The sequence below is a fragment of the Trichechus manatus genome, unplaced genomic scaffold, assembly GCF_000243295.1.
Source record: "Trichechus manatus latirostris isolate Lorelei unplaced genomic scaffold, TriManLat1.0 scaffold00024, whole genome shotgun sequence".
Taxonomy (NCBI): domain Eukaryota; kingdom Metazoa; phylum Chordata; class Mammalia; order Sirenia; family Trichechidae; genus Trichechus; species Trichechus manatus.
The window spans coordinates 4,125,684-4,143,137 of record NW_004443960.1 but is presented as its reverse complement, the minus strand read 5'-3'; the positions used below and the strand labels follow the sequence as shown (position 1 = coordinate 4,143,137).

At 43.7% G+C, this 17,454-nt stretch overlaps 1 protein-coding gene across 3 annotated transcripts in view; it reads right to left on the bottom strand.

The window, feature by feature from the left end:
- The window catches only part of DNAJA3 (DnaJ heat shock protein family (Hsp40) member A3), a 33,789-nt gene that overhangs the window by 14,018 nt on the left and 2,317 nt on the right, over positions 1-17,454 (bottom strand). For all 3 annotated transcript variants that reach the window (XM_004373214.2, XM_004373215.2, XM_023728443.1), the window contains exons 2-5: positions 15,394-15,527; positions 8,178-8,261; positions 6,228-6,431; positions 5,473-5,625 (exon numbers count right to left, since the gene is read on the bottom strand). In XM_004373214.2, coding sequence (XP_004373271.1) covers positions 5,473-5,625; positions 6,228-6,431; positions 8,178-8,261; positions 15,394-15,527 — 575 coding nt within the window. The remainder of the gene's footprint in view (positions 1-5,472; positions 5,626-6,227; positions 6,432-8,177; positions 8,262-15,393; positions 15,528-17,454) is intronic.

The following is a 17,454-nucleotide window of genomic DNA, read 5'->3' as shown; positions in this document are numbered from 1 at the left end:
GGATTCCAACTGCCTAGCTTCTGGTTAGCAGCCAAACTCTTTAACCACTGTGCCACCAGGGCTCCATATGATTCATAATACTCCTCTGCAATTTGCTTTTCTCTTTATCTTAATGATATATCATGAACATCCCTCCAGGCCACTATATGGAGATTTCATTTTTCATTTAACTTATTCTTAGATGCTGCCAAAAAAAATCCCTGCACGTCTATCCTTTGGTTCTGATGCCTTTATTTTTGTAAGACAGACTCCTAAAGGTGGAACTGCTGAGTCAAATCATTATTATATTTAAAAATAATAAAATTGTGACGTTCTTAACTTCTTTGCACAAAGACCGTCCTATTCCATTTGCCCTAGGGAAGAAGACTGGACTAACCACATCATTCTCCTTAGAGCAAAGAGCTGAAAGGGGAACGGGAAATGCACGTTTACTGTGCTTTTACTATGTGCTGACTGCAGTCACACACACAAGCGGTTTGAGCAAGTGTCTCCTCTTGGCCCACAGGCCAGAGTTAGAGAAGAGAAAGGGGACTGCCTGGCTTCCTGTGCCACAAAATAAATAATTACATATATACACACGTGTGTGTCACAATTATTTAAAAAGGTAACATGTATACATAGTATAAATTCAAAAGTAAAAAAACGGATATACACTATAAAGTTGAGTATCCCTCCCACTCCCGTCTCCCACTTATCCAGGTGCCTTCCCTACAGGCCACCAAACCAAAAACCAAACCTGCTGCCGTCGATTCCAACTCACAGCAACCCTGGAGGACAGAGTAGAACTGCCCCACAGGGCTTCCAAGGCTGTCATCTTTACGGAAGCAGACTGCCGCAGCTTTCTCCCATGGAGCCGCTGGTGGGTTCGAACCACTGACCTTCCAGTTAGAAGCTGAGCACTTAACCACTGCACCACCAGGGCTCCCCCAAAGGCCACGGATACTATGATATTCTCTTATCTGTCTTTCTGTAAGTACACACGTTTCAAGCATCTGTCTGTGTGTTACCAGCTTTTAAGTAATGCACATAATTCTGCAGCTTTCTTTGTTTTTTATAATCAATAGATCATCTTGGGAAGTACTTCCTATCAGTGTATCGTTTTCTGTCACGTGCATGGGCCATGACAGACAACTCACTCCTGAGGCCCCTGAAGCTGTTCCAATCCTTTTCTATTACACCCACGTTGTAAGAACTCCTTGTACACGTGCTGTTCTGCAAGTGTGAGCTGTAGGGCACATTCACACAGATGGAAACACTAGGTCAAGGGGACATGCATGCAAAATGCTCACAGCTACTGCAGATTCCATTCCCAAAGGATGGGGCAGCGTCCAGCCCACCATCCATGCACGTGCACTCTCCTCTCCCTCAGGCTTGTCGGTGAGGACTGTACCGATCATTTAGGCCCATCAGGAGGTAAGCCAATGCCTCATTTTGCCTCCTCATGCCTGTCCCTGGCTGCTGGTGAGAAAGACTTGCTGGTCACTTGCTTTTCCTCTTCTGTTCAGCTTCGACCACTTTTTCTAACGGGTTGCTGGTCTTTTACTCATTAATCTAAAAAAGGCTTTAACGTTAGGGATATTAATCCTTTATCAAATGTGTTGCAAATTATTTTTCCCACTCTCAAGCATTATGTTTTGGGAGAAATACACTTTGGCCTAACTATCTTATCTCAATGTTCACTTCAGAAATGTTTAAAAAAAAAAAAAAGTCACAGCAATTCAGGGCCTCGGAAGCAAGAGGGCCTAAGAAAGGAAGGTAAGAAAAGCCTGTGTCAAGTGCAGGAGCTCAGCCCCTAACACTGTATGTAGCACCGTCAGAGGAATCCAGCTCCTCACCAGGAGTGCCCTCTAGCGGAACACAACCTCAACTTCATGTTCTCAGACCACACTGAAAATTGATCGTTTCAACAACAGGAGATTTTACAGGAAAGGAACTTTGGGTTTCTGTTACATACATGCACGGGCCACAGTTTTTCAGACAACTCACTCCTGAAGGCCCCCGAAGCTGTTCCAATCCTTTTCTATTACACCAACACCGCAGGAAACAGCCTGTACACGTACTAGTCTGCAAGTGCAGGTTGCTGGGTATATTCAAACAGACGGAAATGCTATCTGTCAGCGGACTATTATTCAGTCATTAAAAATAATGTTTAAAATAATTCAAAGACATACAAAAATGCTCACGTTGTAAGTAAAAAAGTGAGAAAAGAACTATTTATGTACAATTCTCAACTATGTTAAAAATTATATACAGATAGCCAAAAACATAAAGTCCAAAGACAAATGGCAAACTGAAAAAAAAAAAAAAACAACTCAAATCATTGACAAAGAGCTGTTACTTAATTGATAAAGAATGTCTACAAATCAATAAGAAAAAGACCAATGACCCAAGAGAAAGGACAAGAGCTTTCAATTCACAGGAAAAAACTGGTTCTCAAATCTTAGAAAAGATGTACAACTTCACACGATACATACCTGCACATTCACAAAACGAACATGATGAAAAGGTATTCAGTGTCTCTAATAGCAAAAGATGGAAACAACCGAAGTGCCCATCAACAGGCGCTTGGCTGAATACACTGTGACTTACTCGTGTAGGGGAATACTGTAGCCAATAAAAAGGTTGAGGCAGCTTCATATGCAGAGTATTTCCAAAATAAGCTGAGAAGAGGAAACAACAAAAATCCAAGGTACAAGACAATCTTAACTGTACCTTTGGAACTGAAAGGTGCTGCACACACCTGTGCACACATCATCCTGCGTCTAGAGGAACACCCGAGAGACCACCACTAGAGGCTGCCTCTGGGGACTGAAATCAATGACTTGACTACAAGTCCCAGTGGGAGACACACTTATTTTATACTGTTTACAACTGTGAACCCGTTAAATTTTCAGTGATGTGTGTATATCACCTATTCAAAGAATAGTTGATATTAAAAAAAAAGAAAGACAACTAAACAACTTGCAGGGAACACACTACAATTCTTTATAAATTAGGTTAGCCCCTGTCAAAAAGCGGCATTATCAAGGACTTTCGTTTCCTTTCTTTACGCTCTTCTGCGCTCAAAAACAACTTCTTCCCCCTGCTACACACACACACACGCACCACGGACAATGAAATGATTTTACAGGTGGGTGGGGGAGGGGTTCCCTCCTCCCTTAAAAAGGAAACCATCTAAGTGGAACACAAATACAATCAAATAAAACCTAACCGTATTTCTAATAAATAATTACAGTGAAGGGGGAAAGGAGAACTGACCCAAGGAACTTTTGAACACGGTATTTTGACTATATACCCTCAATGCAAAGATAAAAAGGACTCTAAATGAATAGTGAATGCAGGAAGGTAGGATTGTTTTTGCAATGGTAGGACTTAACTCTGAAAGTACTCTTTGTGTGTTCTAGGATTGAGCAAATGAGTAAATACACTGAGGGTAATCAGAGCCAGATTTTTTTTAGAGAAAAAAGTTATAAACATGGACGGACAGGCAGAAGACTAGAATGAACCTAGTGGAGTTAGACTGGAATTAGAAGTATCAGGTTGAACTCATGGTTTGGTGTACTTATGGATGTATGCATATGTATGTATGTTTGTATATACATGTAAGAAGATACCTATAGACAGAGAAATAGAAATCTATATGTGTATCTATACATTATGTGTATGTACACACGTGTACACACACACATGCTATATTTCCTGGCTTGGTCTGGTGAGAGGGCTTAGAAGCTATGGCACTCCTGTAGCAATGAGCACACCTAGAGCACAGATCTTGGTTTCTAAATACCACTCGACACTAATAGGAACCAGGACTCCTTGGAGAAATGACTGATTCTGGGGCTGGGGTGGGGGAAGTACAAGTTGAGCCTAGATCATCCTTTTAGATAGAAAATAAGGAAGTCCTGAAAAAATGATAGAGACGTCAGAAAAACACAGGAGCCAGTTTGAAAGGACATCCACTGGCCAAATCAGGGACAATTTGAGCATCAAAGTAAGTAACAATACTGATTATAACCCAGCGAAGAAAATAAGAATCCATGAGTTCATACTGATATAAATAAATGAACAAATGAATGAAGAAGGGAAGGTTCTTCCTTTCAGCTGAATGCCAACTAATAAATGTAGAAAGGATATTAGAAAAACCACCATTTTGCAACCATCACAGTAATTGATTTAAGCAAGAATGATCAATGGATGTTAAAACTAATGGGTAAAAGTCTGATGAGGAAAAGAGTATTTACATAGTGTCAAGGTATCTCCCAATAACTCACTCACTAATTTCAAAGAGAAAAATCCTAACCTTATAGTGAAAAAGCCTAGTGGACACCACTTTAATCAAATGATTATGATCAAGTTCAACATCACCAATAATGGAACAAACTGACATCTGTGACTTCTAATATGATGCACTGAAAAGGATAAAACATCACTTCTGTGGTATTTCTGCCAAAAATGCATAATCTGAATCTTATGAGAAGAAAATGTAAGATAAACTCAAATTGAAGGACATTCTATAACTAGTCTGTAATCTTCAAAAATATCACCGTCATAAAAGAAAAAGGAAGGCTAAGAAACAGTTCCAGATTAAAAGAGACTAAATAAAAAAAAACCAAACCCAAATCGATTTGATTCTGATTCATAGTGACCCTACAGGACACAGCAGAACTGTCCCACAGGGTTTCCAAGGAGCGGCTGGTGGATTTGAACTGCCCCAGACTAAAGACATGACAACCAAATGCAGTGGGTGATCCTGGATTGGATTCTGGACCAGGGAATAAATAGCTGTGAAGGACATTATAAGGACAATTAAAGAATTTTTAATATAGACAGATAATGGTATTATACCCACTATTGTTGCTGTTGTTAGGTGCTGTCGAGTCCGTTCCAACTCATAGCAACCCGATGTACCCACTAGTTCTTAGAAAATATACACTGAAGTATTTAGAAATAAAACCAAAAACATAAACCAGCTGCTGTTGAGTTGATTTGACCCATGTGTGTCAGAGCAGAACTGTGCTCTCCAGGGTCTTCAATGGTTGATTTTTCTAAAGTAGATCGCCAAGGAAATGAGCCAACCAGAAACAACAAAGCAAATGGAACAAAATGTTAAGGACTGGTGAGTCTGGGTAAAAGATATAAGGGAGTTCTTTATACTACTCTACAAATTTGAATTCTATCAAAATAAAAAATCACCAGAAAGAAAAAGGAGATTAGACTTAAAGCAAAATTTAAGTCTTCACCCTGCCTTCAAATTACCAAATTATCCCAAAGTGTATTTTCAGAGAAGACAGGACAGTTTCCCTGCTCCATCTACACTGTCTACCTACTAAGACAGAGCTCTCCTGAAAAATACAGAAGGTTCTGTATAAAATAGTTATGAACTCTCAAAGCCGTAGGAACCTGGTGAATAAATACCCATGGGACTGAGAAGAAAGGAGAGGTGGGAGGAGGTGGGGTGCCCAGCCCCCTTACCATCCCAGAGCCGCCGCAGTAGTGGCAGTGCTGTGCCTTGGTGCCAGGCTCGTTCCCTTTGCCGTCACACCGCTCGCAGGTGTCGGTGATGTTCACGGTGAACTCCTTGTTGACCCCCTTGGCAGCTTGATTGAATGTCAAGTCCATGATGTACTACAGAAACCAAGGGGCAGGTCTGTCAGCTTCCTTTTTACAACGACCAAGGTGATGCTCAGTGGGTGGGGCTCACTTCACAGATGAGGACCTGCTCCTCAGGGTTTATACGAGATTGTGCAGGTTTCAATTTAAGTGAAGATACACTTTTCAATAACTGGGAAATATTCACAGTCTTCAATGATCCACAATGATGACTTAAGTCATAAAAAAATCTCTCCTCTCTCTTCAGCTCCACTAACGTCTTATGACGGACATAGGTTCGGAAGGGGTAGGGTCAACAGCTGTCGCCCTATTGACCTGGGTGTTCCAAGAATCATGTAGCAGGCTCTGGTTAAAATACTTACCTCTCAGTGTGAACTCTGAATGCCTTAGGTACTGCCTGGTGAACCAACTGTAAGAATATAGTCAAGACGGAGGTATTCACTATTACCTACAGGATTTTTCAACTACTGGAATTATTTTCCACCAAAGTGGCTGTCTCCAGCCCATTTCATCTTAGCTGGTTTGACATTTCCTTTGAGAAGCAGAAACTGATAAAATTTCTGATTTCATCAAACTTAGCCTAAAATTCAAATGACTCTTCAGAATGAGGCACTTACCTCCTGAGGCGGATCAAATACACTCTGGAAATCTCCAAATGATGATGATGATGAGAACTCCCCAAAGATCTTCCTGAATAGCTCCTCGGGGTCGACAGTGGGGCCTCCCCTCCAATAGCTGTGCCCGGAGCTGCTGGCCCCAGCGTCAAAGCCAGCTGAGCCGTAGGCATCATACTGCTTTCTCTTCACTTCATCGCTCAGCACCTACCAGAAGAAAGGCAGGACAATCACACGCCTCTGCTTCTCCCGAGGCGCAGGAATACAGAAAAGGTCACACTAAGCCAACCAGCCGCAACACTGCCACTGTGCACAAAACGATGACACGAACTTCTCGGAGATGGAGTGGGACTGGGACTTTAGCACCTAGAAAAGGACAGATGACTACGTGGAAATCTAAACGTGGGACCTGGAGTACTTTTACAAGTTTAATGGAAGCTGCCGGGGGCTGCCTTCGATGTGAAAATGTTTACACGTGTGAGTCCCTGGACTCTTCCTGGATTCCCTCGTCCACTCTCCCCAGGAGATGCTGCCTGGCAACGACCTACGCTCAGAACCTTTACCCTGCAATGACCAGTCTCCTGGAGGTCGGACAAAAGGAGCAGCAGGTAGAAGTGACCATGGTACCAGGCAAACGTTTGGTAGACTGTACTCACTCATACAGACACATGCAGGCATCTGCACAAAACTGTTCAGAGGAATTACCTTGGGAAGGGGTCTAAGGAGAGAGAGGAGAGAAGCATACTTTTCCCTCTTATCTCTTTCATCTGTTTGCTTTCCTTTTTTTTTCCTAACTAAAAAGAAAATGCAGGCACAAGGAAGGGATAGTTTCTAGAGACACACTGTCAGAAGATGGAGGAGAAGCGACAGACAGACACCAGTATTGACAGAACAGAGGAAGGTAGCAGCCACACGGGTGAGAACCTGGCATGGAGTCCGCTCTGACCAGAAACTGAAAAGGGCCCTGTCCTGGGGTCAAACAGAAAAGAGCATTCCTCCCCACAAAGAACAGGATAAAGGCAGTTCCGCCTAGAATCAGAGGGAGAAACTCAGCAGACCAGCCTGAGAACAGCTTGGCGCCTAGGGTACTTTTTAGGGTGCCTAAGAGGAAAAGAAAGCAGTGGAAAGAGAAAGAAGCAGCAGACACGAGAGAAGGGTAAAAGGCAGAAGGCCTTGGGTTCCTGGGGGCTTTTGCTTCCTGGTTCCAACTCCTTACCACTCTTGGATTCCCCTCTCCTTCTCATCGTTCACCCCGTCTTTAAAAAATCAATCTTATCATCCACAGAAACAGGTTCTAGGAATCTTTAGCGTATTATCTACTAGTTTGAGTTACTGTAATAAAACTGTATTATTTATTATTATTATCAAACACACCTTCTATTAGATGTAGTTGGCAGGGAAAAAGACACATGAATTTAATATTCACTCAGTTGAGGCTGTTCTTATATGTGGCTATGGATATATCATATTCTATATTTCCTAAACCCCTGCCAAGATGGTAAAGGTCTGGGAAGAAAGTCCACTTACAAAGACTTCCAGAATTGATCAGTAGTTATTTCACGGACACATGCTTTCTCTCTCTGATTACATTTTACACTCTCCTGGTCTCCTCCTTTTGTAATATCCACCATTGCTAACAGACGGCAGCAGTTCATAAGCAATGAATTAATTCATCCACAGAGGGGAAGTGCTGGGTCCTTACACCAGTAGTCCCAAACCGGCCACGAATGGAACTACCTGGGGAGCTCTGCTAATCCAGAATACTGCATCCTGTTTGTTGAGATTCCAAATTAGTGGTCCTGGCGATCTTTCTATTTTTATTTTTCGGCTGTAGGGGACACAGGCATGACCTGGGCCTTTCCGCATGCCAGGCCGCCCTGTCTGCTGCCCAGTGAACGCTGACTTGCGCACACAAACCAATGGCAGTAATTGCCCACATGCCAGTCACGTTACCTCGTAGGCTTCTGCCAGCTGGGAGAACTTCTCCTTGGCTTTGGGATCATCCTTATTTGTGTCTGGGTGATACTTCTTGGCAAGCTAAGGGAAGAAAATGGTAAATGATCATGGGCACAGGAGAACGACCACAACGGGCCCCAGTGTCAGCTACAATTCCTCCTCTTTAGTAGCAGTTGTCTCTTAAGTTAGCAACAACACCAATTCTTAAAACCAGATTTTAGACTTTTAATAGTCTCTTCAAATCTGAGGTGTGTACACACTGAACCACAACAAATCTCCACCAAACATAACAACTAATTCTTTAGAACTTGGGCATCATCTTTGTAAAAGCAGGGTGCAAAACAGTGTGTCTGACAGGCGATCACTTATGCAAAAAGGAGAGAGAATGACTAGATAAACAGATGTATCTGTTGTATAAATTATATTCCAAGGAATACACAATAAAATGATAACACTGCTGCTATCGGAGGGATGCAGAGGAAGGGGAAGAGGAAGAACTTTTTACTATATATTCCTTTGTACGTTTTGAATTTTGAACAAAATGAATGTATGTATTTCCTATTCAAAAACCAGGTTTATTGATGGTTATGATGGAGGGGAAGGGTAGGGAGGGAAAAACACTAACTAGACAATAGATAAGTGGTAACTTTGGTGAAGGGTAAGACAGTACACAATACTGGAGAAGTCAGCACAACTTGACCAAGGCAAAGTTGTAGAAGCTTCATAGACACATCCAAACTCCCTGAGGGACCGAGTTACTGGGCTGAGGGCTGGGGACTATGATCTAGGGTGACATTTAGCTCAACTGGCGTAACACAGTTTATAAAGAAAAAGTTCTATATCCTACTTTGGTGAGTAGCATCTAGGGTCTTAGAAGCTTGTGAGCAGCCATCTAAGGTACTCCACTGGTCCCACCCCACCTGGAGCAAGGGAGAATGAAGAAAACCAAAGACATAAGGGAAAGATTAGTCCAAAGGGGTAATGGACCACAACTACCACAGCCTCCACCACGCTGACTCCAGCACAACTAGATGGTGCCCGGCTACCACCACTGACTATTCTGACAGGGATCACAATAGAGGGTCCTGGACAGACCTGGGGAAAAATGTAGAACAAAATTCGAACTCACAAAAAAAGACCAGACTTATTGGTCTAACAGACTGGAGAAACCCCAAGAGCATGGCCCCTGGACACCCTTTTAACTCAGTATTAAAGTCATTCCTGAAGTTCACCCTTCAGCCAAAGATTGTTATTGTTGTTGTTGGGTGCCACTGAATCAGTTCCAACTCACAGCAACCCTGCAGGACAGAGCAGAACTGCCCCATAGGGTTTCCAAGGAGCAGCGGGTAGATTTGAACGGCTGACCTTTTGGTTAACAGTCAAGCTCTTAACCACTACGCCACCAGGGCTCCTCAGCCAAAGTTTAGACAGGCCTACAAAACAATAACACATGTAGTTCAACTATGTATACAAGACTAAATGCACACACCAGCCCAAAAGCAAAGATGAGAAGGCAGGAAGGGACAGGAAAACTGGACGAATGGAAAGAGGGAACCCAAGGTCAAGAAGGGCAGAGTGTTGACACATTGCAGGGATGGCAACCAATGTCACAAAACAATCTGTGTATTAATTGTTTAGTAAGAAACTAATTTGCTCTGTAAATGTTCACCTAAAGCACACGCGTACATATACAAAATAAAAATAAAAAAGGCTTAAATATTTAAAAACAAAACTCTCAGTTGGCTGTCAAGGAAACACGTGTGATGAACAGTTCTAAAGAAGGGTAGTTAATGTGTAGCTGCTGGGCGGGCAAGGAGGTTCACAGAATCCTGAAGCTGAGAGACTCAAGAAGCCCACTGGCTCCACCCCTTCCAGCAACTGGGTCTCCAACTGTCACTACAGTTGAGCTCCAGGGAGTTAAAAGCACAGCTGCTGGGGTCAGATGGCTCAGACCTACCATTTGCAGGCTGGGAGGGCCCTGGGCATATTACCAAACATCTCAGCTACAGTTTCCTCATCTGTAAAATGACAATAACAATGGCACCTACTTCACAGGGTTGTGACAATAAAATAACAAAGATAAGGAATTTAGCACAAGGCGTGGCACGCACTAACACGTCAGCGATTATTAGGACATAATCAAGAGTTTAAGGACAAAGTCCAGATGAGGCATCTAGAAGTTCTAATAAGAATTTAGAACTTCAACGATGATCCCAAAAGTACTGATATCAGTATACTCTGAACCCCCAAGACGACCACTTCACAACGCAGCACTGCAGCCCACGTGAGAGCTTGCATTTTTGTCTACATTGTGTTGCTCCGTTGTACCACGGGGTCCCTGGCACCACCTGGTAGTATCACCAGCAGTAGTACTACCAGGTAGTGCCAATAGTACCACAGTACCGCCTGGTGTCCTTATGTGAAAAGAACGAAGGGAGTTGTGCCAAGTAAAGACAAAATGATGTTGTATCTCATGATGCAAATTAAGAACTCAGAGGAATTCAAATTCAAAAAGTTCCGGAGAACTGAGACAAGCAGGCTGTATGGGTGGGGCCGACTCCAAAAACCCGGGGCTGGAGACACCTATACAGTACCCTCGGCATAAGAAGCAACCTGATTTTAGGCAGATGACATTATCTACCACATGGAATTACTGTTGTTCAAAGGGCATCAGTACATTATCCAAGTTGAGCAACAGTGCAGGATTATTTCCAGTGACAGGGAACTCACTGCCACCCAATGCGGAGTGTACCCTGACCAGCAGCTCCCACTGTTACAAAGTTCTTCCTTAGAGGGAGCTTAACCTTCTCTTGTGTCACATATATACCTTTAATCCCTCTTCCACAAAATGGCCTAGCAAACAATTGAGACAAGATAAAACCCAGCATTGAATCCGACTCAGTGACCCTACAGGACAGAGAACTGCCCCCCAGGGTGTCCACGGCTATGACCTTTACGGAAGCACACTGCCACATCTTTCTGCCATGGAGCAGCCAGTGGTTTCAAACTGCTGACCTTTTGCTTAGCAGCCAAGCACTTAACCACTGCACCTCCAGGGCTCCTTGACAGAAGATAGCATGACTCTCTAAGTCTCTTCTTTATGTTCAGAGTCAAGACCCACAGCTAACTCTCAATCTTCCTCACCAGGAAAAAAGAAAGCGCTACAAGGCGCTAGTCCTGTGGAAAACAAACTTGTTCACGTGTCACCCAGCTTTGGTTTCCAGGAGGAATGAGGATGCTGAGAGACGTTGCCAGAAACACACGCCCACACCCCAAAGTCAGGGCAACAGAGACAAAAGTGGCTGCAGTAGAGCAGAGAGACGGGGGACCTCATACCAAGAACGCAGTGCCAGGAGCAGAGCGTGTCCTTTGGGCCCAGGGTCCCTGTGCAGAGAAGAGCCTAGTCCGGGGGAACACTAATGAGAAAGCCGACAGAGAGAGAAAGCCTTCCCCTGGAGCTGACACCCTGAATTTTGACTTTTAGCCTACTTTACTGTGAAGAAATAAATTTCTCTGTTTAAAAAAAAAAAAAAGTGGCTGCAGTAGCAGCTCTAGCATTCAAAGTAAAACAGCCATGGGTGGAAAAGGCCGGAGGGGCACAGCTCCACCAGTACCCCCAAACTCAGCCTGCCCTGAAATGCTCTTCCTCACCCAGGCCACAGGCTGTGTGCTGAGCCCCAAGGGCAGGTGTGGCTGACAGATCACCACAGGCTGGTAGGCTCCAACATCATGTGATCTACCAGGTGGTCCCAAACATTACAGCAAAAGATGCTGGCGTGTTCATGAGATCAGTGCATGGAAAAGGAACTCTGCAGCCAGAAAGACCTGTATTTTAGGCTCCTGGCCGCCACATGTTGGCATAGTGGTATGTCATAACCTCTCTAAGCCTCGGTTTCTTCGTCAACAAAACAGGGATGTTAACAGCTACCCATGAAGCTGCTACGAAGATAAAATGACATGATGCACATACAGCTTGTATCAGCGTCTAACAAGTGACTGGTCAATAAAGGCTATTTACAAAATTTCAGGTTTTAAATTGCACAACTTTACCTGGTCTTCTTACTTCCATGCCTAAAAATCTGAACAGTTCCCTACTGTCTCTTATATTAGGTCCTGAGTACTTGCCATGGCCCTCAACTGTCGCGATAATTTGGCCCTAACCTCCACCTGTTCAATCCTCTCCCAACCTTGCATCAGGTACCCCACTCTCCTGCTCAAAAACAGAGACATGCTATTCCCAAGCCAGATCTCCGCTTCCTATCCCATATCTTTGTTCACTCCATTCCACACACCTATAAAAAAATAAATAACCCAACTGAAAAATGGACAAAGGATCTAAGCAGACATTTTTCCAAAGAAGGTATGTTGTTGTTGTTGCTAGGTGCCGTTGAGTCAGTTCCGACTCATAGCGACCCTGTGTACAGCAGAACGAAACACCGCCCGGTCCAAAGAAGGTATACAAGTGTGTAATAAGCACATGAAAAGATGCTCAACGTCACTGGCCACCAGGGAAAAGCAAATCAAAACCACAATGAGATTACTACTCCATACCCAATAGAATGGCTAAAATAAAAAAAGATAACAATAGGTGTTGACAAAAATGAGGAGAAATTGGAACCCTCGTACACTGCCTGTGGAAATGTAAAATTTGCAGTGGCTTTGAAAACCAGTCTTGCAGTTACTCAAAAAGTGAAACATAGTTACCATGCGGTTGTTATTGCTGTTGTGTGCCAGGTCGATTCAGACTCATAGCGACCCTATAGGACACAGTAGAACTACCCCCTAGGGTTTCCAAGGACAAGCTGGTGGATTCAATCTGCTGACCTTCTGGTTAGCAGCCTGAGCTCTTAACCACCTCGTCACCAGGGCTCCATAGTTACCATATATGATCCAGCAATTCTACTCCTAAGTATATACCCAAGAGAAATGAAAACATATGTGTCCACACAAAAACCTGTATGCAAATGTTCACAGTAGCATTATTCATAATAGCCAAAAAGTAGAAATAACACAAATGTCCTTCAACGAATAAATGGATAAATAGAATGCAGTATATACACATACAATGGAACATTATTTGACCATAAAAAGGAATAAACGTTACACACTACAGCATGGATGACTTTTTTTTTTTGTTAAGCCACAATTAAATTTTGGTCACTCTGTCACAGCAGTTTACCTAAATTTTTTTTTTTTTTAATTGTGCTTTAGGTGGAAGTCTACAGCTCAAGTTAATTTCTCATACAAAAATTTATACACATATTGTTACATGACATTAGTTGCAATCCCTATAACGTGACAGCACACTCCCCCTTTCCACCCCGGGTTCCCTGTGCCCATTCAACCAGTTCCTGTCCCTTCCTGCCTTCTCATCCTGCCTCCAGACAGGAGCCACCCACTTGGTCTCGTGTATCTGACTGAACTAAGAAGCACACTCTTTACGACTGTTATGTTTTATAGTCCCGTCTAATCTTTGCCTGAAGAGTGGCTTTAGTTCTGGGTTAACAAAGCGTCTGGGGGCCATGGCTTTGGGGGTTCCTCCAGTCTCAGTCAGACCATTAAGTCTGGTGTTTTTAGCATGGATGGCTCTTGCAAACAACATACTGGGTGAAAGAAGACAATCATAAAAGTGCACATATTAGATGACTGCACTTACATGAAATGTCCAGAATAGGCAAATCCACAGAGACAGAAAGTAGATTAGTGGTTGCCTGGGGTGGGGAGGGGAAGGAACAGTGACTGCTAACAGTTATGGGGTTGTTCTGGGGTGATGAAAATATTCTAAAATTGATTGTGGTGTGAGGGGTGTACAACTCCTGAATATACTAAAAACCAGTGACGTGTACACTTTAAAAAAAGGTAAAAGGAGGGAGTAGCCACCTGTCTTTGTTACCTAGTGCTGCTGTTTAACAGAAATACTGCAGGTGGGTGGCTTTAACAAACAGAAATTTATTCTCTCACAGTTTAGGAGACTAGCAATCCAAATTCAGAGGAAGACTCTGGGCGAACATCCCTGTTCCTTGGTTCCTGGGAGATCTTCGTGTGGTATGGCATCTATCTTCCCCATCTCTGCTCCCTTGCTTAATCTTCTCCTCTTATATCTCAAAAGAGATCAACTCAAGTCAAGTCCTACATGAATACTGTCTGATTAACATAACAAAGAAAACCCATTCCCAAATGGGATTATAACCACAGGTATGTGTTGCTGTTGCTATGTTGTTAGGTGCTGTACAGTTGGTTCCAACTCATAGCAACCCTATAGGACGGAGTAGAACTGCCCCAGAAGGTTTCCAAGGAGCAACTGGTGGATTTGAACTGCCGACCTTATGGTTAGCAGCTGAACTCTTAACCACTACACCACCAGGGCTCCAACCACAGGTATAGGGGTTAGAATTTACAACACATATTTTTGGGGGACACAATTCAATTCATAACACCACCCAAGTCATAAGCTATTAGGTCTGGTCTCAATCAGTATTTGGGACACTGGGCTAGGACAAAGTTTCTGCTCACCCACCAAAAAACGAAAGAAAATGAAGAATCTTGTTGTAAGTTTTTCAAAATCAGTTTAATTTCAAGATCTCTTCTTTATTCTGATATTATAGCCTTCCTATTTTTATGGTGATAAGATGCCCTTTCTTTCATGAAATGACGTTACTAGATCATACTTGTTACTTTTAATGTCTACATTAGGCCAAATACAAAGGTCAGCAATCTTACATCAATGGTCCCAATTTTGATTTTATTGGTTAGAGCAAACCAAAAGTCTAGGAACCACTGGTCCAGGTAACTCACCATTCTGATTAGCCCTAAGACGTTTTGGGATACAATGATGGGAATCTCATAGTTTACTGGTTAAGAAAAACAATAATTCTAAATCTATAAACTTAACCTAATGCAACGACTAACTACTTAAAACTTAGACCAGCATACCTACTGATTCAAAAGGCACAGAATAAAATCAATTACAAAAAACAGCTCTGGAGAAAAAAATTTTTAATCTCTGCCTCTCCTCTTTCCTGAAGCATTAACAATCACAGCATCACCCACTGAGGAATACCATCCAGCAAAGGCCATCTTTATGGTATCGTTCCATACGTGAGCTGCATGGTGCTTCCGTGGATAGGCACACGCACTGTACTGATCAGAACCAGACCGGACCCACAGCATTCACTCTACAATCTTGTCTCTGAAAGCTGACTTCCATACAGACCTGGTAATAGGCTTTCTTGATCTCTTTCTGGCTGGCATTTCGGGGCACTCCCAATATCTGGTAATAATCCTCTTTGGCCAAAGGGCTGCTCGTGTGGAAGGAGGCAGTACAAACAAAAGGGTAACTGTTTACTCCTAGAAAGGAAAAAAAAACAAAACAAAGAAAGAGAATCACTCTGGGAATGTGTTCAACAAAAGGAAATGGTAAGTTGTCAAGCAGAATACACCTATGAAGGAACAGAGAGCACAGCTTCAGGATCTGTTCTTCTACGAGCACACTGCACTTCAAAGATGGCTAAGGCCGTGGTATTCCAGAGTTTCCGGCTGCGGTCGATTCGGCTGCATTATATACTACAGATGAAGCCTCATTACACTCTCTAGGGTATAACACCAGATTGGGGCTGCACCTGGGGGATCCCCACAGAGGGACTCAGTGCTCCCCCAGACACTGACTGAGCCCCCACCTCGTACTAGGCATTTTCATATGCTTTGCCTCAAGTCTTAACTCTACCATGCAATCTTGGCCATCTGCTTACGCAGCAGTTCTCCAAGTTCTCCCTGGACCAGCAGCATCACCATCAGCATGTTGGAAATGTAAATTTCCAGGCTCCATCCCAGATTTGAATCACAAACTCTGGAGGTAGGGTCCAGCAAGTTGTGTTTTAAGAAGTCCCCCAAGTGATGACTCTGATGCATGTTGAAGTTTGAGAACCACTGTGCTAAAAAAATGGTTCTTGGTCTTTTTAGAGTAGCAGACCTGAGACTCTAATGGAAGTGCTGACCCCCTCCCCTAAAAACGACACACAAACTGAATACAGCTTTAGCTGGCTGACAAACCCCAGGTTCAAAGGCCCTGTGCCACAGCCTGTTTGCCCCAAAATGGACAACTTCAAAGGAACCAAAGCGCGGGGCAGGTAGCCAAACACACTGTGCTTCTTCAGGGGCTCTTGCATCAGCAGCTCCAAGGAAAGGCCAACACACGGGCTCAGCTGACCTTTCTGCACCGAGGGAGGGAGGGAAGAGGGCACAAGCTCACAGGGGCCCATCACAAGAGGAAGCTGGGCAAGTTGCTCTACAGCCTCAGGTCCTGCCTCCTAACCCCCACCCAGGGTGCAACAACTGGAAGATGGGGAGGGCGGGGCTAGGGGTGAAAGGGGCCAGTTAGGGCAGAAGGGAGAGCTGTGTGAGGAGAGAATGAGGATCATGAGGAAGCTCCAGGTTTCTAAATGGAACATTCACCTGCAGAGGAGCCACTTCCATATCCACCATTCATTCATTCAGCAAACATTTACTGAGCGTCTGCTACTTGCCAGGCACTGTTCTCCATGTTGGGGCACCATAGCAACCAGCCGAAAGCACTGCCTTCCTGGAGATTATTCAACAATTGTCTGAGCAGTGCTGACCAAGGCCTTAACGCTGTCCTAGGCAGTGAGGATGCAAGATGAATATAAAACTCACTGCCCGCAAGGAACTTAGGCTGGCAGTACCGTGAGGTTCTACAAGGACAAGCATAGGGTGAGAATACACAAGAGGGCCACTTCGCCCAGCGCTCCTCAATGTCACCACTACTGCCAGCTGGGACTGGATAATTCCTGGTTGTGGGGGGCTGCCCTGTGCATTGCAGGATGTTGAGCATCCCTGGTCTCTACCCACTAGATGCCAGTAGCATCCTCCACCCCCTGCGGACAACCCAACATGCCTCCAAAGATTGCCAAACATCCCCTGGGGGATAAAATAGCCTCCAGTTGAGAACCAATGACAACTCAATCTAAGAAGTTCAGGAAAGGTTTCTAGAGCACCTGCTATTAAAGTGTAGAAATTAGCGCAGAAATTAACAAGGCTAAGAAGGGGTTTAAATATGTTCGGATTTATATCTATTGTCCAGGTATGGTTACTCACAGCATGCCCTATGACTTTAAAAAGTGCCCAGTTTGGAACATCTAGCTCAACTGGCATGACACATCTTATAAAGACAATGCTCTACATTCTACCTTGGTGAGTAGTGTCTGGGGTCTTAAAAGCCTGTGAGTGGCCATCTAAGATACTCCACTGGTCTCACCCC